Source organism: Eublepharis macularius, chromosome 5, assembly GCF_028583425.1.
Source record: "Eublepharis macularius isolate TG4126 chromosome 5, MPM_Emac_v1.0, whole genome shotgun sequence".
NCBI classification, from domain to species: domain Eukaryota; kingdom Metazoa; phylum Chordata; class Lepidosauria; order Squamata; family Eublepharidae; genus Eublepharis; species Eublepharis macularius.
The window spans coordinates 5303924-5326878 of record NC_072794.1 but is presented as its reverse complement, the minus strand read 5'-3'; the positions used below and the strand labels follow the sequence as shown (position 1 = coordinate 5326878).

Below are 22955 nucleotides of genomic sequence, written 5' to 3'. Positions count from 1 at the left end.
CTGCCCGTCTGGATAGACTGTGATGACTTTGATAGATCAATTGTCTGACTCAACAAACAGAAACTTCATGTGAAAAGATGCTATACTGCAGTTCATTTTAAAAATAGCTACCTACAGTCCTTAATGCAGTTTGAAGGTGTCCCTCCAATTTATGTGGCTTTTCCATCGCTGCCCGAAGAGATGCTTAAGTTGAAGGAAGGCTCCCCGGGATGGAGGAAGGCTTTCCACGTTGCTGAGCGGAGTGGGAGGATGTGTCGGTATGATTGACTCAGGGCCATTTTGCACATTACAAGGCCTGGGACCAGAGTTTGCGGCTAATGGTGGTCAATCGCAGTCCCGGCTGTCTGGCAACTCTGCCTACCTAATAATTTTGCTTTCAGAAATCTGCTTGCAGCCCTTAATGTTTTATCTTCTTTTGTGAACAGCTAAGGGTAAAACCCGATGTGTGGGGTTTTAAACAGTTGAGTCCAGGTTTGTGCAGGGAGGAAGGGGCTCCTGTCTCCCTCCAGGCCATTTTTCCACACTGAAACAGCATTGGGGGGAAGTTATTTCCCCATTTTTGCTGTTCCCCATGGAGTATTCTATGCACCTGGCACAGCAAGAACAGGGAAATAACTTCCCCCAGCTCTATTTCAGCAAGGGAAAAAAGCTGGAGGGAAGGTGGGAGGACTCCTGCGGTGGTGTTCTGAGCCCATTTGCGCTCTCCTTAATTTTTTAACAGCTATTCCTCGCAGCTGCTGTGCGGCTGTGGGAAACCTGAGTTGGGTTCAGGGAACACAGACCCAACTGTTTAAAAACCTGCACATCTAGTTCGGCCCAACTTTTAAAAAATGTCTTAAGTGAATAGAGTGGTGATTGTTCTTGTTTGTTCCATTCCCTGAAAGGTGTTTGTACATTTTGCTAAGGACCAGAGTGACGAAGATCACCCTAGGAGATCATCCCCTGTGGCTGACCCTGAGAACTCCATTAGCCGTTGGCGAAAAATCACTTGTTTCCTGGAAGATAAAAGCGTGCAAGAAAGCAGAGTCTGAGAAACTGGCGACAGTGGTGGGCGGGGTGGGGGTGGGGAGACAGAATGACGACACTGGAACGTGATGCCAGGCACTTCAGCAGCCCCGAGGGCAGACTTGTGGCCACCTTGATGAGCCCCTGACTCTATTTCCACAGGAGCCCCCTTTCTGGGGGAGCGAATGAAGGGTGGGCAAAGCGTCGGTGAGGCTTTATTCCTCAGATAACTCCAGTATGGCTTGAAATGGCAGAGAGAGGGTTCGAATGAAAGGGCTACTTTCCTGGATCAAGTAAAGGCCCACACAGTCCATTTTGTTTCATACAGCGGTCGCACCTGTTGGCCCACAGATGGGGCATGAAGAATTTCTGCCTCTGAACAGGGAGGTTCCATTTAGCCACCTTGGTTAATAACCTTGGATGCCTCCTCTCCTCCACAAATGTCTTTGTTGTTGTCCCCGGGGAGAATTCCTGCCTGCTCAGCTCTGTGCCACATTTAAACTGGTTTCAAGATGTTTTAATTGGTCAGGCTTTTCATTCACAAGATGCTCTGGGAATTGTAGTTTCACAAAGGCTGAAAGTCTCTTTTAAAAAACGCTTGAAGGGCTCTAGCAAAAATTGCAATTCTCTTTTTGGGGAGGCTAAACAACCCACCTTCTTTCACACCTGGCTCAGGTTTGTAGCGCAGACGGGCAAAGGAGTTCTTGCAGGGGTGACTGGGCAGGCCTTCCCTTTTAGTTTAACATTTCTTGGACATTCCCCCACTGGTGCAAATGAATGGGGAGGCATCAATGGCACAATGTCACATAGTTGCTGCTGCTGCTGCAGTGGAGACTCCTGAGAATGAGATTATCTCCCTCCCTGCTGTGTTGGGTGAGTTATAAGGTGGGTTTTTTGAATGGCAAATATGATGCACCTGATGAACATCTAACTGTCTAGCACTTCATCCATATGGGTGGCTTTTCCCCATGCAGATATTACACTCCATCTTGCTGCCTTCCAATCGCTCTCTTGGCTCATGAGGAAAGAAATTTGCTTGGCCCCTTGCCACTCTGAGAATCTAGCTTACCCAGATTTGCTCATCATAACTAATTCTTGATGTACAATGGCGACCTCAATGGATAGAATGCAAACATTACAATGCTGACTGAAGGAAGAAAAGAGAGAGATAAAAAAATCCAATCCCAAAAGTGAGGATGCAGGTTTTATGGCATGATTCAGTGTATGCCCAACCAAATACCATCAGCCAAGTACATGCTTTGATTCTCCAAATGTTAGCCATTGGCCCCAGTAGAAATTGCAGAAGGGTGAAATATTACTTTGGTCTTCCGTCACCTCTGAAATATCCCTGCTTTATAATGCACTGATATATTTTAGACACACACACAGAGTCCAAGCATGTTCCACACTGTTATGGGGCGTTATCTGTTACTTGAATCTTTGCATCATGCTCTTAAATAGCCTGTGAATGTTAATTTAAGCTTTGTGGACTGTTATCGTCACTATTCCAAAGAATTTTTTTTACAGCACGTTGTACCATGTAAAATATCTTAGATTCTCTTATTTGCTCTTGCAACAGTTCTGTGACACAGTCTCATTTGTGAGCCCCTTGGCGCAATTTGAATCTGTGTCTTTCAGCTGTTGTCCTGTTTCTGATATCTGGACACAAATGGAGAGCCACACTGGTTTAACAATGGGATTGATGGATAAGCAAATTTGACCTCCAATAAGACAACAGTTCAGGGTGAACAGTGGAGCAGTGGCACAAAACTGGCAAGTTTGCAGTAAGAGCTGACTATGCAGTGGCCTGATTGGCTGGTCCCTTAAGAGATTGCCCCAAACCCTCCCCCTCAAATCCCCAGAGCAGTTTTGCACTTTAAACAAAGCAGCAAGACAATCAATGAAAAGATAAAATGCACAAATGTAAGCATAAGCTTTCGAGAATAACAGTTCTCTTCGTCAGATGCATGGAGGGTAAGAAGAAACTAGTCAGATATATAGGTGGAGAGGGGAGGGGGGAGTAGATGCAATCAGTAGCTTCTGATAATGGGATCAGTTACTTCTGATAATGAGATAACCATTCATAGTCCCTATTCATAGTCTCTATTCAGGTTTGGATTGAATAGGGACTATGAATGGTTATCTCATTATCAGAAGTAACCAACAGGATCTCCAAGGTCTAAATACTTTTGAGAGTATTTAGCAAAGGGAGCTTTGACTCTGAAAAGCTTATACCCTGGAAATCTTGTTGCTCTTCAGTTGCTACTGGATTTGAACCCGCTTCCCAAGTCTGAAGAGAGAGGGTTGAGCTTGAGGACTAAACCTATGCACTTCTGCTGTGAAGCTTAGAGGGAGCTGGATTCCCGCACCCCCTACTTCCCACCCCGCTGCCTGTGGCTGAGGATGGGAAATACTTTTTTTATGATGTTGATCTGCACCCTTCAGCAAACTCTTATCCCATCTTTTAGACAAACATCCATAGCTTTTGGTCATATTTTTGTTTTTATTTTACCCTCCCAACCCTCTCAATGTTTAGTTTACAAATAGCCTAGACCACGGGCAGCTTGCATAGCCCGTGGCAGCAATCTCTGCTTCCAGACCTCTGACCGGGGGACAGAAGGCTGCCCCCAAAGCTTGGATGTGGAGTCAAGGGACTCAGTTTCTTTGCCCTGTTCTCCGCTGGTGGCTGCATTATCTCCTATCTTTAGCAACAAGTCTTGCTTTCTTATATTTTTCTGAATCAAGAATTTGATTAAAATACAAAGCAATGATTTAAAAAATTGCAATCATGTTTATTAATGCGTCTGTCTGCCCTCTGCTCTGGAACTGAAAAACAGGGAGAGGTGTGCTGGGAACCACGCACATTTTCATTGGAGTCACAGCTTTCCCCAGTGGTCCCTTCCTTATTTTTTTGGGCCACCCATAATGCCATAATCTCAGCTCTGTGTTCATGGCTAGTAACCACCACACTAAGGGCATAGTTGAGCAGGCTTGGAAGGGTTTATGCAGTATAGCACTGGTGTCATTTGGTGGGCTGTTCCCAAGTAATCCATATTTTCTGTTGCTTGGCAACTTTCACTTTTGAGAGAAAAATGGCCTGTCCCCCAGGGTTCTTCATATGTAGGGTTATTTGTATCATTTATTCTGCTTCAGGGGAAAGGTGAGGATGCTAGGCAGCTGGCAATCGACCAAGACTCGAACTCCTTGAGATTTCATCAGGCACTCATTTTCAGGGTCCTCAGGGCTGACTTGAGAACTAGAAACTTGCATAGTTTTTAAAAGGGAAATCTCTCAAGAAGTTGAGTTAGGAATCTCTGGCATGGCTCTATACATGTGCATGAACACAACATAAAAAAATTATTTTAACAAAATATGAAAAGAAAGGCAGATTCACTGAATGTTAACTCCCCATCACTTATATATATATATGATTTTCTTAATCATGGCTAGTAATAGCTTGGAAGGGTTTGTATCTTACACAAAAAGCCACTCCTGTTGGTTTTCTACCTGTTACATAGCTGTTTAAAGTGTGAGTGGGAGAAAGAGGTGACCCTGGACTCTGCCCTCTTTGATTGCTCTCCAGATTCGGCAGTCCAACCGTTGTTAGCTGTCTTGGGGGCCCAGAAGGGGTTAATGCACCCCTCCTTGCTTTTCCATTGGGTGATGGGAGGGGGGGGGAAGCGCTGTATTTTTCTCTCAAAACCTGACCAATCAGTTCCTTTCCCTCGGCTCCTGTTGTGCCCACATTGGCATCGCTGTTTGCCAAGGGGAGCTGCGTGGTTTCCCCCCCTCTCCTGCTTCCACTATTTTTTCACCTTTTCTTGCTGTTTTTTTAAAACAAGCTCTCAGGGGAGACGAGCGAGAAAGCAGAAAGGACTGGCCTTTGGGGGTGGGGGGCACTGTTGCTGTGACAGGTGCCACAACCAAAGGAACGGCAAAGCCTCCATCCTTGCCATGGAAAAACCCGGCTGTAATTCGTCCTACAGCAAAAAGGAAATCCAGCAGCTCCGGTACCTTAGGTAAGCAGCAGTGTGGAAGAGGATGTAGGGGGCTCAGGTGGGCGGACTTTCTCCCTCTCCCCTCCTGTGAACAGAGGTAGAAAGCCGGCAGCTGGACTCCCTCCCATCCCGCATTTCTCAGCTGGGAAAGTGTTATAATCTTCCAGTGTCATCTGATGTGGGGATGGATCTTCAGTTGCCCTGTTTGGCCAAAGGGAGACGGTTGGAGGACCAAAACCAGAACTGATGAAACAGCTATTATTATTTATTTGTTTAGGAGGTTTTTTATCCTGCCCTTCCTCCAAGGAGCTCAAGTTGGTATACATTGTTTTGTGCCCCTCCCTTGTATCTTCATCACAACAACCTTATGAGGTAGGTTAGGCCTTATGGCAGAGTAGGGATTTGAACTTGGGTCTCCAAGATCTTAGTTCAACCCTCTCACCACTACATCAAGCTGGCTCCTAATGTGGATGCATCTTGCTGGACTGTTTGTGGGGCACACTTTCAGCTATGTGTTGATTTGGTTGGGGGCATAGAGTGCCAGCAAAACTGGCCCTAGGCATGTGAGGCACCTCTTCCCAGGCTGCGTAAACTTGTGTTAACTATGAACTGCTGTGATGACCTTGACTTTTAAGTGAATAGCCTCTCTCTGCATGTCTGACCCACACTAGAGCAAAAGGTTATATGCACAGGTCCAGTGCATGTGCGTGCACCCCGTTTGCTGTGGTGGAAAGAGGGCTGAAGCTGTCCAGGGTTGGCATTCTTGTTTGCCTTGAGGCTGTCTGGTGTGCCTCTGCATGCTCTCAGAAATACAACGAGGAAAGGGGGTGTTTGTTGACCCAGGCTGTGAGCAAAACAAGATTGTTTCACCCACGTCCTGATGCTACAGGAGAGTTGTGTGAATCGTGACTTGATGACACCATTCAAATGCTGGTCTCCATGGTGACCGTAAAGTGGTCCTCATTTGACAGGGTAATGGAGGTGGGAGAAGAATTTGGGGTGAAGAGAGAATGATTAAGCGATGGCGGGTACAAGGCTGCCCCTTTCTAATGACCAGCTTATTCTTCCCCCCTTTGCCCTGATACAGTTTGTGGTAAACAGTTGTGGCCCAGGTAGAGTTTTACTGGTAGGGCCAACTGCCAAACAGGAGAATGTAAAATCGGGGGGTGAGGGGATTGTGAGTCTTGTATATTCATTGTTACTTCTCTGCATTAAATCATAGGTATTTTTAAAAAATCACTTTCCTAGGTTGGGGCACTCTACACATGCTCAAAGGTACTATGTCCTTATTGTGGTAAGAGCCAAAACCCTTAAAACCCTTTTGTCTTTCAAAATAGCTCAAAATTTGTTCTGCTCAGGAAAAAGGCACTCAGTACATGGTCAGAAACCACGAGTTAAACTGTTTTTAAGGATCCAGAATGTGGGGGGGAAAGCAAGCTGAGAACTAGGATTGCCAGCAATGGGTTGGGAAATTCTCAGATATCTGGGGGGCGGAGCCTGGAGAGGATGGAGTTTGGGGAGTGGAGGGATCTCCGTGGGGGGGATAACGCTACAGAGCCCACTCTTCAAAGTGCCCATTTTCTCCAGAGGAACTGATCTCTGTCATCTGGAGGTCAAAATCAAAAAGAGTCCAGTAGCACCTTTAAGACTAACCAATTTTATTGTAGCATAAGCTTTCGAGAATCAAGTTCTCTTCGTCAGATGCATGATACAAACTGGTTTGTATCATGCATCTGATGAAGAGAACTTGATTCTCGAAAGCTTATGCTACAATAAAATTGGTTAGTCTTAAAGGTGCTACTGGACTCTTTTTGATTTTGCTACTACAGACTAACACGGCTAACTCCTCTGGATCTGGAGGTCAGTTGTAGTTCCAGGAGATCTCCAGCTACCCTAGAAACCCATTGCACTTAAGTCCTTCAAATAATACCCAAAATGTATTCTATTCAAGGGCAAGACACTGTACATGCTCCGAGGCACCAGAATGTTCGAAAACCGAATGAGATTACTGTTATGTCATTGAGAGGAGGGGAGAGGAGAATGGTGGGGGACAGTGACCCACAGAATCTTGGCTTCTGTTAGACTTTCCCTCCTCAAGTTCTATCTATGCATTGTTATTTTTTTTTACACTTCCTTTCTCTCTCTCAAAACAAAACAGGCTCCTACTTAGCTGTTTCTGTGGCAACAGATACAAAGAACGTGTTAAATTGGAATGACTGCACTTTGAGGTCATTTCTTTGTGGCCTGGGAGGAAGGGAGGGAGAGAGAAAGAGAATCTTGCTCAGTGTGCATGGAGAGCTTGTGCGTATGTGTGTGTTATAAATGCGCAAATGAATTAAAATATATTTTACCTCCATGTATTACTACTGCACATCTTGTAATGATTTCAGGATCTTTATCTGGCAAAACTGAATCCTTTGAAAAAAATCAGCAAACAAACAGAAAGGGATGTGTGGAAATTAAAATGGTCTCCTCCTCCCCTTCTCTAGAGAAGTCCTTCTTTGTGTTTTTTAACTACTAAAATTCAAGCAGGATTGATAGAAAGATTAACCTGAAATTCTACAGGGGCAATTCCCTCTTCCCCAGTCCTCAAGCAGAGTTGGGTGTTTTGTGATTAGTTGAGGGGAAGCAAGTTTTTCTAAACCCTCCCCCCATCAAGAAACCATTCTGATCTCTTCCTTATATAAATATGCTCCCAGGTTTACATTAAAATGTAATTTATTGATACAGAATTTGATTTTGTGGGTTTTGGCCCCAGGATCTGTTTTCATCACCGGAGCCCTTGCTGGAATATAAAAGCTAGTAGTAAATAAAGGTGCCTCTGAGCATGTGTAGAGTGAATCTCTCCACAAGTAGAGAAGCAGAATTTCCCGGGCAGATGGCTCCAGTGTAAAGTTTGATCTCTCATACTTCTCTCCCTGTGGAAAGAAATGAAGCCCTCGGTAAATGCCATCTCTGTGTGACCTTGAGCGCTTCTCTCCAGTCAGAACACTATAGCTTGTTCAAAATAATGTACAAAACTTACAGAGGTTTATGGGGCCTGGAGAAATTCTGCAGATTGTCGAAGTCTTGTAAGGATGGGGCCAGGGGGGAATTGAGGGGTAGCTTGTGTTAGTCTGTTTCAATGAAACCACAAATAATAACAAAAACAACATTCAATTTACATACCTTCAGGACAACTTAACAACTTACCACCCTTCAGGACAACTTAACCCACTCAGAGCGGTTTACAAACTGTGTTATTATTATCCTCACAACAATCACCCTGTGAAGGGAGTGAGGCTGAGAGAGCTCCGAGAAGCTGTGACTGACCCACAGTCACCCAGCTGGCGTCAAGCAGAGGAGAGGGGAATCAAACCTGGTTCTCCAGATTAGAGTCCCGCTGCTCTTAACCACTACACCAAACTGGCTCTCAGAGTCTTGTGACATTTTGTCAGAAACTTTCATTAATTAGGGCTAGCTTCATCAGGCACAGGGAATGTATCTTTACTGACAGATCTGTAATACAGCGAGAAAGAGAGAGAGAGAGAGAGAGAGAGAGAGAGAGAGAGAGAAAGGTCATGAAATGCTAGAACTCCAGACTGTGATGGGTATGTGAGCGTGTACAAGCCATTGTGGCAGAAGCTTTCCTGTGTCAGAGACCACAAAAGCTTCTGCCACAACAGAACTCTTCACATTTAAGGTGCTACAAGATTCCTTTTCTGTTTTGTCTGGCAGCAGCCTAAAATGACATTTCCTCTGGAAGAGAAGCACAGGGAACGCTCTCACAACTAGCCTAACTTTGCTGTGTTAATTTAACATTTATGGCATGAAAGAAAACCATTGTCTCTATTGAGGCCTAATGAAGATTATCAAACTTGCTGACATAGGCTGTTTCCACACGGCTTACCTCTGCCCGTAACGACCTGGTAGATCACGCAAAAAACGTGGAAGATCGCGTTTTCTCGCGCGAGACTGATACTAGCCTATCTATCTGTCTAGCTCTATGGTTCTTGTCCCCCCATCTTTTTTTTTTTTTGTAATTTTGAAGATCTGAGTCAGAGACGTTGCCAGTCCCTTTTTCTAACAAGTGTAGTGATATCAAGTCCTGCCTGAGTAGTACAGTTGCCAAGCTCCAGGTGGGGCCTGGAGTTCTCCTAGACTTGGCTGATCTCCAGACTAGAGAGATCAGTTCCCCTGGAGAAAGTGACTGCTTTGGAGTGTGGAGTTCTGGCATCACTTCCCTCCTCTTGCAACTTTGCCCACCCCAGTTCTCCCCCAAATCTCCAGGAATATCCCAGCCCAGAGCTGGCAACCCCAAGTGGGTCTGGGATGCAGGAAAGGGCTGAAGAGGGCAGCCAGAATAATCAAGGGGCTGGAGCACTGGCTGGGGGTGGGGGGGGTGGGGATGAAGAGAATGCCATATGCTGTGGGTAGGGTTGCCAGCTCCAGGTTGGGAAACTCCTGGAGATCTGGGGGGCAAAACCTAGAGAAACCTGGAGAAAGTGGGGTTTGGGGAGGGAAAGTACCTTGGCATGGCATAATTCAATAGAGTCCACCCCCAAAAGAAGCCATTTTCTCCAATGAACTGATCTCTGTGGCCTGGAGACCAGTTGTAATTCCAGGAGATCTCCAGCCACTACCTGGAGGCTGGCAACCCTAGCTGTGGGGGCGATAACAGCCAGGAGGCTTTGGCCTCCATGCCCAGTTTTGTGGGCTTTCCAAGGTCATAGGTCATAACAGGATGCTGGACTTTTGGGCGTGACCCAGCAGGGCTCTTCTCATGGGGACAGAGTTAGGATCTCAACTTTTTGCATGGTCTGATCTCTGTGTTTATGTTCAGCTGGCTGTTACTTTGAAGTTCGCCCAGAAATGTCACTCACTGGACCTTTGGCATTCTGTGGCATTTTGGTTGCAATGTTTACAACATACACATCTCTCTATCTCTACACTAATGAAAATGTTTCATGTCTCTGACAATGTGGCCTCTAATCTACCAAAGCCCCTGCCATAATAAATCTGTTGGCCTTTTTGAGAGACGGTAAGAGTCTTCTTGATTTGGACAAAGGTGTACTGTGAGATGGGGAAGCCTCTCCCCCAAAAGGAGACTTTGATCTTTCCCCAGGCTGTGCTCGACAGGGCACCAGAGGGTCAAGCAAACGATGTTGTCGCTTTAGGACATCTGAAAAGCAAGGTGCATCTGCAGTGTGTGGGCCCTTCATTTGTGGGCCATTGAAGTAAAGGCCACGCACATGGGTTCCTTGCCATTTTTTTTTAGCTTGCATGTCTCCTTTGGGGCACCAGCAGTGGTGTGTTCAAGATCCCACACAGTGGTAGATGCAAAATGGCCATCTTGCCATGGGCTAATTTAGCCAGTCTTTGTCAGAGGGATCCACAAAGTTATCTACTGGATCAAACCAAAAATTCATTTAGTCCAATAGCCTGTTCCCAACAGTGGCCAACCCAGAGGCTAATGGGAAGTTCATCCAAGCAGAGCATCGAAGGTGGTGGCTTTTTACTGTCTTTTGCCTCCACCCTTGGAATTGTTGTGAGGTAAATCGCCTTTGAACAGGGAGGTTCCGTTTAACTAATGTGACCGTTGGCAGCTCTATACTGGACAAAGGTGTGGACTCTTTTTCCCCCTTAAGTTCTTCAAGCTAGCAAGCAATGCTACGTCATGTGGCAGGGAGTTCCCGATGTGAATAATGCATTGTGTGAAGATACTTGCTTTTGTCTGTCCAGAACCTGCAGTCAGTAAGCGTAATTGAGGGATCCCAACTTCTAGCAGTGTGAGAGAGGGAAATCATTTTCTATAACGGCTTTATAAACCTCTCTCACCCCTCCACTTAATGATCTTTTCCAGACCAGAAAAACCCTGGACTCCTCAGCCTTTCTTCATAGGGGAAGCATTCTGCGCTCCTTATCATTTGGGTTGCTCTTTTCTGCAGCTTTTCCACTGCCACAATTTTGGAAATGAGGCAGCCAGAACTGGATGCAGTATTCCTAAACATGCCATAGATTTATATCTACCCTACCTTGCAAGGTTCTTGTACCATATACACTGGTGGGACAACAAGTTAGGGTCGAGCTACAAGTGACGAATGACACTTGCCTGGCAAGTGAACAGACGTGTATTCCACCCTGTTCACTTGCCCTCCACTTGATCAAGTGGAGCGCAAGTAGAGGGCAAGTGAACAGGAAGGAATACACGTGAGTCTGTTCACTTGCCAGGCAAGTGTCATTCGTCACTTGTAGCTCGACCCTCATATTAATGGCCAGTTCTGGTCTCATATGTACATGCAGGCTAGATTTGTCCCTGTATGTGCCACTTTGCGCTTGACATTCTTCTCTGGATATCTACACTATAGATTTAAACCTGTGTGACACTGGCTTATTATCCATGACTTTTCTCCATATGCTCTGGGAACTTTCTATTGTGAATGCATTCTTGATGGCCACGCAAGTGTGAAAACAGTTCCACTGTGTAGTTGAGATTCATATAATGTTGCCTTCCAGCTGTTGTCCAGACTGATATTTCCCTCCCAGGAATTGGTTGCATACACAGACATCCACCTTCCTTTTGGATTATAAAACAACAGGATAGTCCGAAATGTGAATTATTTTGTCATCCACAGGTCCTGGCTAACAGCTGTTAATGATTACGGTCTACATTTTTCTTTCTGGAGTCTTGCATCTGGTGCCAGAGTGTTTGGAGACCCAACTGGGGAATGAAACAACCAGGACATTGTTTAACTTTACATAACAGATTCCAGCCTGTTGCTTTGCCCACCTATGTTTAAAAAGCAGGGGGGGGGAGGGGAAGCAGGATAGACAGAGACACGGGGCTTTGGGGGTTGGGTTCTGTCTGACCAGGCTTTAATCCAGCTGACCCTTCACAGTTTGCAAGCGCTCCAAACATTTGATTTGCCAAAGGAATGAGATGAATTGAGCCATCCTGAGAGGCTGTTGCTACAGGTGGGTGGATTGAGAAGCCAGAGAGAAATCGAGGTCAGGCATTTCGCAGCGAACACTCCACTTTTCAGCATTACTGAAAGCTAAGACAGTCTCTCCCTCTCTCTCTCTCTCTGATGCAACTGAATGACACTACCGAATTTTGCAGCCCGCCATTTCCCTTGGGAAATTTCCCTTTTGGTTTTGCTTCTGCCTTGCATTAATTGAAGTGCTTACAATTATGCACTTTTCTGCTGCATTTCTCCCCTTTAAATTAACACATTATAATGTTATTTTGATGGCAGTATATAATAAGCACACTTATTAAAATGGTGCATAAAAATGGTGACATAGTAATGAGGTCCAGTGTGGTTGAATGGTTAGAGTTCTGGACTATGACTTGAGTTCGAATCCCTGCTCAGCCATGAAGCTTGCCGGTGTGTTCCTAGTCTATTCAACCTGACAGGGATGTTGTAAGTTTAAAATAGAGGAGGGGAGAACTATATGTCCCTTGGAGGAAGGATGGAATTTAAAAGAGAGAGAGAAATGGGAATCACAGCAATAGCACTCCCAGTGTAAAGGAAATGGCAGATTTGTACACCCTGAGTCCCTGATGGTTCTGTCCTGTGCAAATTCAGCCTGTGTTTTTGCATGTTGGTGTTTGTGAAGGAACAGACTTGTAAGTCCCTCCTGTTCCTTTGGGCTGGTCCCCAGGAGGTCAGAAAATGCCATGGCTGGCCTAAGTCTCTGCTCAATGATGCCAACCCTTTCCCTCACTCCCCAGGATGCCAAAAACAAACAGGGTAACTGTCATATATGTCTGTCTACATATCTGCCATGAGTATTTTTTTGTATTCTGTGCTCTGTACTGATCCTCTGAGAGTATATGAAGATGCATATCAGTGACCTGTTTGGCTGGGAGTTGCTTATCTTACAGGTGCCTACTGTGGTGTCTACTTTCATTTCTGCAGCCGCTCGAGAATGTGTCCTTGAGTGCCAGAATTCTAACCGAAATAACTTCATTTTTTGCTTCTCTCCTCCAGTTCTTCTCACGTCCTGTCTCAACCCGCCCCTCCCCGGCTCTTTCGCGCCAGAATCCTAACCATCCATATTCTACAGGAGGGAACTCTCCCTATAACTAATCCCTCCAACCATACGCACGTCACTTCTGCCAATACCCTTGCCTATGTTTGCTGATACTGATGGATCTCTAATAAAGTAACTTTAACTCATACACCGGAGTGTGTGCAGTGGAGTACTGTGGAACCTGACAGTAACAAGTGTTGCCACCAGCAACTCGGAGTATCTCCTGCATCTGGTGCTCTGTACCTGCATTGCTCTTTAGAGGCTATGCCTGGTTGTTTTGCCTCCTGCTTTCCTCCACCAAGCTTGTGAGGGTGATCTATCACAACTTCACAGTTCTGAGCAATCACGCTCCAGGGATAGCGAGCTTTCCTTACCACACTTCAGATAACAAGACTTGAATAGCCGGGGTGTGTTTCAAGAGTTCAGGTTTAGAACTTTCATAATATAAGGAATTTCAGCAAATGAAAAAGAATACTCACAGACAGTTCAAGCATTCAAGCTAAGCAAGGTTACAAAGGGTGAAAATATGCAGTTCCTTTTCCTATCCTTTGATACTTCTCCTAAACAATGTTTAATTAGATGGTTGTTGTAGATTTTCCGGGCTGTATAGCCATGGTCTTGGCGTTGTAGTTCCTGACGTTTCGCCAGCAGCTGTGACTGTGACACTGAGAGATCCCTGTCTTTCGGTGCTACACCTCTGAAGATGCCAGTCACAGCTGCTGGCGAAACGTCAGGAACTACAATGCCAAGACCACGGCTATACAGCATGGAAAATCCACAACAACCATTGTTCTCCAGCTGTGAAAGCCTTCGATAATATATGATGCTTAATTAGGATAGGGTAGTATCACTTGAAGTCGTCATTGTTTAAAATTCAGCATTACCTTTTGTAACAGAACTGCATGGGGCCAAGCAGATTTGCCACAGATGGGATTCCGTGCCAAGGACCTCTTTCTTCCCACACACTCCTCTCTTGGGGATCTAACTGCCAGGGACTGACATTTTGGCAGAAGTCACGTATGTGGGGCTATCAATGTTAGTTATAGGGAATAGTCCCGCCTTTGGGAAAGAGGACTGTTAACAGGGGTCAGTCCCTGGCAGTTAGATCCCCAAGTTATCCACAGTTAACACACAGGTGTTCCAGTTGAAGTAACTTTATTAGAGATCCATTCAGTACAAGGTTTCAGACAGTGAAATTGGCAGAAGTGGCGTATGTGGGGCTATCAATGTTAGTTATAAGGAATATTGGGAAAGAGGACCCGTTAACAGGGGTGGGTGGGTTTGGGGGTGAGACATTGTTTTAGAGTAGACAGTGAGAAAGAAGAACTTATCTTTGGTTCTCAAGAAGGATACATTTTGAGCCAGTTTCAGCTGGCAGTCAAGGACATTGGCTCAGCAGAGCGGGAAAGAGAAAGTAAACTGTTGCAAGATAACCTGCTGGCATTACAGCAATAAAGAACTTCCCATACACTCAGAGACCAGAGACAGAGCCAATATACATTCATGGCAGATATGCAGGAGGCATATATGACAGATGGTGTCCCTCGGTAAAAACTTAGTCCTGCACGGCATGTGTGGCTGCATGGACAGAAGCTCGAGAGCAGAGAGGAGGAACAGAAGATTCTTCTCTGTGTCTTGAGAATTTATAAATTTCCTTGGGGACAGGGTTGCCAGCTCTGGGTTGGAAAATTCCTGGAGATTTTTTGTGGATGGAGCCTGGGCAGGGGTGAAATCTCAGCCAAGTATAATACCATAAAGTCCATGTAATGGTTTTCTGTTTTAACCTTGCCTTGCACTTTTATTACAGCTCCTCCTTAAGTTACCTTAAACTTTTACCTCAGGAGGGACCTGGTCACAATGAACACTCCTTTTTTCTTCTCCACGCACAGACAGCTTCAGGTCTTCTCTACTTTACCCAGGCCTTTAACCTCGAGAACACCTTCCCTGGGTGTTTGAATCCCATCATTAACTCCACCTGTGGCATTTCGCCCTTTTTGCATGGCATGTATGTTACTGGTTCCCTGGTTTCATCAGTGTTCCCGAAAGGTTTTTTGGTGCCACCTAAGGATTTTGCCTTAAAACTCTTCAGTTCACAGTTTATTTATTATAGGAAGGCTTAATTATAGATGGTAGTACCACAGTCAACTAAGATCGCTATGGCAGAGAGAATCTATCACTGCGGAGTAGGAGACTATAGAGCACACACTACAGTTTCTATTAGGAAGCATGCGAGAAAATTTTACGTTCCTTCTTTAGGAAGTTTCCCACCTCCTCAGATTTGGAAATCACAAAGAAGCTGTTATCTGATGCAACCCCACATGGGCTTGCAGTAGATTCCTTGCTATAGCACTTAAAACACGCAAGGATCAATTACAGAGGGCATTGGACACATGATACTAGAGTCCTAGTAGTCCTAGAGTCCTAGAGTCCTGGTGTTTATCACCAAGCTTGGCTTTAAATTTTTAACTTTAAATTATATATTGGTTTTATATTTTTTAATTTACACCAGTAAATCCTCTGGAGTCAATTAATTGCCGCACGAAACTAGAGATTTTCATAGCCTCTATCTTTTATGCACATTTTAAGCTCTCTTGGATACTGATACCATTTTTTTATGCAGGGCTTTTTTTCTGGGAAAAGAGGTGGTGGAACTCAGTGGGTTGCCCTCGGAGAAAATGGTCACATGGCTGGTGGCCCCGCCCCCTGATCTCCAGACAGAGGGGAGTTTAGATTGCCACCTGCGCTGCTCAGCGGCGCGGAGAGCAATCTCAACTCCCCTCTGTCTGGTGATCAGGGGGTGGGGCCACTGGCCATGTGACCATTTTCAAGAGGTTCCGGAACTCCATCCCACCACGTTCCCGCTGAAAAAAAAAGCCCTGCTTTTATGTACTTTGTAGACTCAATTAGGTTGTTATTGTGCTGCTTATGTATTGCAATTAAATAAAGGTAGTATGACAGAATGGTTAGCTTTTGAAGGTGGCTGTAAGGTTTAAAAAAAAAAGGATCCTTTTTTCCCCTTAACCAGAAGTAGAATTTATTTATAAGAACATAAATGCAATGGTTGTGGAGTATTGATAAGATGTATTGGTTTCAGAATAGGTTCATAAGTAGAGTTGCCAGGTCCCAATACCCTTCCACTGGGGGAAGGGGCCTGGCACTTACCTCATGCTGGCAGCTGACCACTGGCAGGTCGGTGGGCAAGGAGGCAAACCCTTGGGAGTTTGCCTGCCAGCGGTGAGCACCTGGGAACTCTATTCATAAGCTTGGCCAGTCCAAAATAGTTGTATCTTTTTAAAGGGATCTTCACAGGCCCAGTCACAAAGACCAATTTTCTATACAGTTCTTCACAAACAGGCCGTTTTCACACGGTCACATGCCCGGAAGATCGCTCGAAATTCACGGCATAAAAGTGTCTTCCTAGTGCGATTTCCCAGCATGATCCCATTTAATGGCGCTGTTTCTGACGTCATTGGGCCATTAAAGGGGATTGTGCCGGGAGATCGTGCTAGGAAGATGCTTCATGCCGTGAGTTTGCACGATCACCCAGGGCGCATGTGAAAACGGCCAGAATAAAAACTCTTCTCATCCACACAGACATGGATTCACTCAGGTTTCCCCACGCAGCTTGGCTAACCTAGACAGAACGAATACTTTTTCCTCAGCATGCTGACTAAAAACTGCAGTTCCCTCCGCATCCACCAGGCTACAGCTGCCTTCCATTCACCCATCCAGCCCCCTTCCTTCTGACTTCAGAAGCCTGCATTTACCCACAGTAGGAAATACTTCTCCCTTCATTAATACACACAAACTTATTTACGTGGGCCTGCGGTGGGACTGCACTGCTAGATGAGTGGAGGGGGGAAAGGGAGGAGCCAGGTGTTTGGATTTTGGGGAACGTTTTCCCTGGAGAGTCCCCCAAAATACTGGACTGTCCGGTTGAAAACTGGACACCTGGGAACCCTAGTCCTTTTTGGGTGTCATCTTCCAGGAGGGGGTAGTAAAACCATTGTCCTGATTTGGTCAGACTCATTAACATTACCAGGAGCTTGCAGGCTCTGTGCTTGGCGCTTGATGGCTCCTTCTCCCAATCCCCCTTCTTTCTGCATGCTACCAGTTTGCAGCTGGGTTCCTGAGCGCACACAGTGTGTAATCACAGTGACTGAAATATTGGAGGTGAATTCTTGGGTGCAGGGCATTTGTTCCCAGTGCTGTTTTCAGTTTTTCCACACTGAAATTTCCCCCCTGTCAAATGTTCACACTTTTTCCTGTGGAAGAGCATAAGGTATAAAACAGCATTATGCACTAAGTTTGTAAAAATATTGTAAAACTTGCATATAAAAATATACATGTTTACTCAATGCAGTCAACAAAACCAACAGCAGAAAGTGGGGGCACTGAATTATATAAACAGGTTTAAAATGCAAAAACAGAGAACATTTGTTCCTCTTTAATGCTCAATGAACTGTGCCAGAAAAATGGCACAGAGCAGCATCTGAGAGGATGAGCTGTAAACTTGGGAGGTCTTAGGTTCAAATCTTACCTCTGCCAAATCCCAGTGGTGTCAGCCTAGCTACTCAAGATCAGCATCCCACCTGCAATACAGAGATGATAAAGCTGGCCTGCCTTACAGGACTGTTGTGAGAATGTCTGGCAAAGCATTTTGAACACCCTAAACATTATGTATTGCTGATAAAAGTTTAGTTTAGCATCATCATGCAATTATATTGGCATGCAGTTTTTGCATTTGGAATTTAAGACTTGAGCACTACTTAAAGTTTGGTGTGTTGTTTTTTTCCCTTTCTTAAGTCTTGCGGGTTAATTTTAGGATATGTTGTCTTTGCCAAATTCAATATTCACACCTAAAATCGCAGACAATTCCGTCTCCATAACTGAAAATGTGAGCAATGTGTATTTTTTTATAAAACTGAATTACAAGAATCTCAGTCACACTTTTATCTTGTGCTTTCTCCAAGAAGTTTAGGTTCTCATTAATATTTTCCTCACAATAATACCATGATGTAGTTTAGGCTGAGACTGGCCCAAGTGTCACCCCCACCCCCACCCCAGTGAACTTTTATGGCTGACAGAAGATTTGAACTCTTGTTTCACCAGGCCTGGTTCTAGCCTGACACTTTAATAATAGTAATAGTAATAGTAATAGTAATAGTAATAGTAATAGTAATAGTAATAGTAATAGTAATAGTAATAGTAATAGTAATAGTAATAGGTTCAGAATAATGGATAATGGACTTCAGAATAATGGACGGATCATTATTCGGAATAAAGTTTTCACATAACTGGAATTGCAAGAATTGGAGAAACTGGCAAAAGAACATGCTCTGCCTAAAATACAAGCTATGGATTAGCCTGATAATAATGATCTGAATGAACAGCAAAGAGTTCTGAAAAAAGAAACTGAGTCATGTCAGCCAAGACAGTGAATGACAAAGACTGCCTCTAATTTGCCAAATACAAAGAAAACAAGTTAAAACTTTACTGAATGTAACCAATGACATCATCATTCCAACCAACACATTAAAAGAACAAAAAAACTTGGGAAGTTTGTATCAAAAGAGGTATATTTCAAGGGGACTCCTTGTCACCTTTATTATTCAACATCTCATCAATCCCCTTGACAATAGTCCTAGAGAAAACAAAAATGAGTTGTTATATTTCTGATCAGGCTAGGAAAATAAACCATCTCCTGTACATGGATGATTTGAAATTGTATGCAAAGAGTCCCACTGAACTTGAATCATTGCTTAATACAGTGAAAATGTACAGTGATGATATTCAAATGAAATTTGGCTTAGACAAATGTGCAGTACTCTCCATGCAGCGGGGGAAAGTAAAAATATTAATGGAATAGAACTTGAAAATGGCGACATTATGAAATCATTATCAAACAATGAAAATTATAAATATCTTGGAATATTAGAATTAGATAACATCCTGCATATGAAAGTAAAAGAACTAACTCAGAAAGAATGTATCAAGAGAGTACGAAAAATTCTGAAGTCAAAATTAAATGGTGGAAATACAATCAAGGCCATAAATACATGGGCAATTCCAGTGATCAGATATCCAGCTGGAATTAACGATTGGACACAAAGCTATTTAGAAAAATTGGATCGAAAAACACGAAAACTAATGAACATGCATCATTCTTTACACCCAAAAAGTGATGTTGACAGGCTATATCTACCACGAAAAATTGGTGGAAGAGGACTGTTACAAGTGCATCAGGTAGTGGAAGAAGAAAAGAGAGGCCTGAATTATTACATCAGTAGAAGTACAGGAAAATTACTTCAGTCTGTGAAAATAGAGAACATATTGAAAACAACCAAAACAAAGGCTGAATACAAGAAGAAACAGTTTGAGAATAGATTAAATGGCTGGAAGAACAAACCCTTACATGGGCAACATTTAAAAAATATTGAAGGAAAAAGTGGCAACAGCTTGGGCATAGTTGAAGATGGGTACAATCAAGAAAGAAACTGAAGGTCTGATCCTTGTAGCACAAGAACAAGCATTGCAAACAAATGTTATGAAAGCCAAAATTCAGAAAATCAGTGAAAATCCAAAATGTCGACTTTGCCAGGAAAAAGATGAAACTGTGTCCCACCTTATCTCTGAATGCAGCAAAATTGCACAGACAGACTACAAAGCTAGACATGACAGGGTCGCTAAGCTGATTCATTGGTCATTGTGTAAAAAGTATAACTTGCCAGTATCAAAGAATTCATGGGAATATCAGGTGGAAAAGGTGCTAGAAAATGAACAGGTCAAGATCTTGTGGGATTTCAGAGTTCAAACTGATCGGCACCCTGAACATAATACACCAGACATAACAGTTGTGGAAAATTGAAAAGTCTGGATAATCGACATTGCAATTCCTGGGGATGCCAGAGTCAAAGAAAAAGAACAATAAAAAATTATTAAATATAGAGATCTGCCAATAGAAACCACCTGACTATGGAAGAAGAATGCAACAGTAGTCCCCATTGTCATCTGAGCACTTGGGACCATCTCAAAAAACTTTGCAATTCATATGGGAAAACTGCAGCTTTCTGACATAACACCTGCAGAACTGCAAAAGACGGCACTACTTGGAACAGTGTACATATTACGCTGATATCTGGTCGATACTTAGGTATCCGGCGGAAACCTGTATCAGCTTAGCAAGGCCAATCAATAATAACATGTCACCTCTGTTTATCGTTGATTGTGTTTCAGATTATGATGATGATGATGATGATAATAAAATGTGCTTATATACCAGTCTTCTAGACAGATTAGTGCCTCACTCAGCGGTGAACAAGTTAGTGTTATTACAATACAGCTGAGCTGAGAGGTGTGGCTGACCCAAGGCCACCTGCTGAGCTCATGGCAGTAGTGGGATTCGAACCAGTAGAGTGCTAATTCGCAGCCATATCACTTAACCACTGTGCTACAGCACACTTGAACTGCAATGTCACACTGGCTCTCCTTTTATTCATTTTATTTATACCTTATGTAGGTACATGCCCTCGGGAAGCTCAAGCAAATACAGAAGGTGACTGTTGTGTCCTTAGCATCTGATATTTAGTGGTATACTGCCATGAGACATGGAGAATGTTTCTGCACACCAAAAGTGGCAGTCACCTATAGGCCCCTCCCATGAATTTTCTAATCCCAGTGAACTTTTTGAACAATCTGATGTCCAGCTATGATTTCCTGGCTGATCATCCCCTCTCCCCTTTTTTTCTTGTGTTTTACAGTAGAGAAGAAGCAGAAGCCATTGAGAAGGAACTCCTGGAAGAATTCAGATTCGGACAGCAGCAGCTGCTCGAGATCTTGGGTCATGCATGCGCCATGGCTGTTGCCAAGGTAGGTTTGCATTTCCGACCGTTGTGAATCTGATAACCTTGGTTGGGAGAACATGCCTATCCTGAGGGCATTCCCCGCCCTGCACACTGCCGCCCTTCTGGTCCCCTTCACGTTGCATGATATCTACCATCTGGGGAGGTCGCTCTCTCTTTGCTTCAGGTCGGGCTGCTTCTGCCATTTGAGGCTCTATTGTTTCCCCTTTCTGCCCAAACTGGATGCAGCGGTCCAACCACCTTTGGCAAAGCCTCTGCCTCTGGAATGTGGTGGCTGCCCGTGGGCCTCTTGCAAATCCATCCATCTGCTCCTGGAACAGTAGCGCCTGTCGGTGGCTTCCTTTGGATGTTAAACAGAGGGCTTGGCGTTCTCTAACCTTTTTTCCTAGGCCTGTTAGTTTTGGACAGCTCCTGCACCAGTTTAATGACTTCATCTGGTTTTCAATTGCTTGCAGGCCGGGCCTGTCCAGCCCCACAGGAACGTGACCCTCCGCCTATGGAGGAAATGCCAAGCAGTTTTTAAAATCCATCATTGTGCAGTTATAAGGGGAAAATGAGAATGCTTCCCCACCCCCGCCACTCCTGTTTAGTAAAAAAAATACCCAAATAGGGGTTACCAAGAATTTTTAGCGGCACTTGATATTTCTGTCTTGAAAGTTACTTTACGTAATGAACCAGGAATATTCCGTTTGGCAAGAGTCGACCCCCCCCCCCTTCTACTGATCTCACTCCTGTAAGGCAGTGTCACCTGTGCTATTTATTGGTTTTTTAAATATTTTGCTTGTTTCCCACACTGGGGCTCAAAGTGGCACACAACAGAAAATAGATACAGAAACGCAATACAAACATCCTCATCACACGTAACCCTGGAGAGGATCCTATAGGGTTGCCAACTCTGTTTTAGGAAATTCCTGGAGATTTGGGGGAGGAGCCTAAGAAGGATACAGTTTGGAGAGGAGAAGGATCTTAGTGGAGCATGCCACCCTCCAAAGCAGCCATCTTCTCCAGGGGTACTGATTTTTGTGGTCTGGAGATCAGTTGTAATTCTGGGAGATCTCCAGGCCCCACGTGGAGGTTAGCAAACCTGGATGACCCCCATCATGGTCGGCTGCTAGTTTTGCAGACACAACGCAGGTTACAAGCCTCAACCCAATGACCAACCAAGACTTTTCAAGCTGCCCATCAAAAGGGAGGGCAGAACCTCACCCCACATCTTCCTCTTCCTCACCAAAGCCATCACCCACCAGAAGCTCCCAAACTCCACCCCCTGATCCATGGACAACTACCAGTAGGGTTGCCAGTTTTCACGTGGGGCCTGGAGATCTCCCAGAACTACAACTGATCTCTAGATTACAGAGACTGGATCCTCAGGAGGAAATGGTAGCTTTGGCGGTGGGTCCTATGGCCTTGTATCCCTGATGTCCCTCTCTTCCCCAATCATAATTGTGATTAAATACTGCTCTTCTAGACAGATTAGTGCCCCACCCAGAGCGGTGAACAAGTTAGTGTTATTATTATCTCCACAATGCAGCAGGGGAGCTGGGGCTGAGAGGAGTGGCTGACCCAAGGCCACCTACTGAGCTCATGGCAGTACTGGGATTCGAACCAGTAGAACGTTGACCAGGCTCCACTCCCAAGTTTACATGGATTTCCCAACCTGTTGATGGGAACTATAGCCACCAGGCTGCTTGCTCCAAGCTAAAATTCCACTGTCACGTGACTCAAACTTTAACCCCCCCCCAGGAATTGGGGGGGGGGGTTTGCCAGGAATGGAGGGCTGCTCTTGAATCCTTGTTGGAGAATACGTGGGAGTGGAGAGCACAGGTTCTTATCTGGATGTGGGGAGCACATGATTTTGACACTGCTGTACAGGGAGGTGCGGATGTGTGATTCCCTGGTACATGTATGGAGAACAAACTGGCAGTTTTACATAGGCTTGCACTAGGGTTTCTGGACCAATCCATGACCATGCAGGAAGGCTGATTTTTTATCGTAATGAAACCTTCCTGCTATTTACAAGATGCATCATCTGACAAAGAGAGCTGTGGTTCTCGAAAGCGAATGCTGCAACAAA

The 22955-nt window shown here is 44.6% G+C and overlaps 2 protein-coding genes across 2 annotated transcripts in view; both read left to right on the top strand.

Moving 5' to 3' along the window:
* The window catches only part of ABCA7 (ATP binding cassette subfamily A member 7), an 81146-nt gene extending 80115 nt beyond the window's left edge, over positions 1–1031 (top strand). Inside the window, exon 49 of the mRNA XM_054979598.1 lies at positions 885–1031. Within this exon, the coding sequence (XP_054835573.1) occupies positions 885–1031 (147 nt within the window). The remainder of the gene's footprint in view (positions 1–884) is intronic.
* A 3928-nt stretch (positions 1032–4959) lies between these two features.
* YJEFN3 (YjeF N-terminal domain containing 3) overlaps positions 4960–22955 on the top strand; it is a 40635-nt gene continuing 22639 nt past the window's right edge. Inside the window, exons 1-2 of the mRNA XM_054979597.1 lie at positions 4960–5024; positions 20780–20888. Of these exons, the coding sequence (XP_054835572.1) occupies positions 4960–5024; positions 20780–20888 (174 nt within the window). The remainder of the gene's footprint in view (positions 5025–20779; positions 20889–22955) is intronic.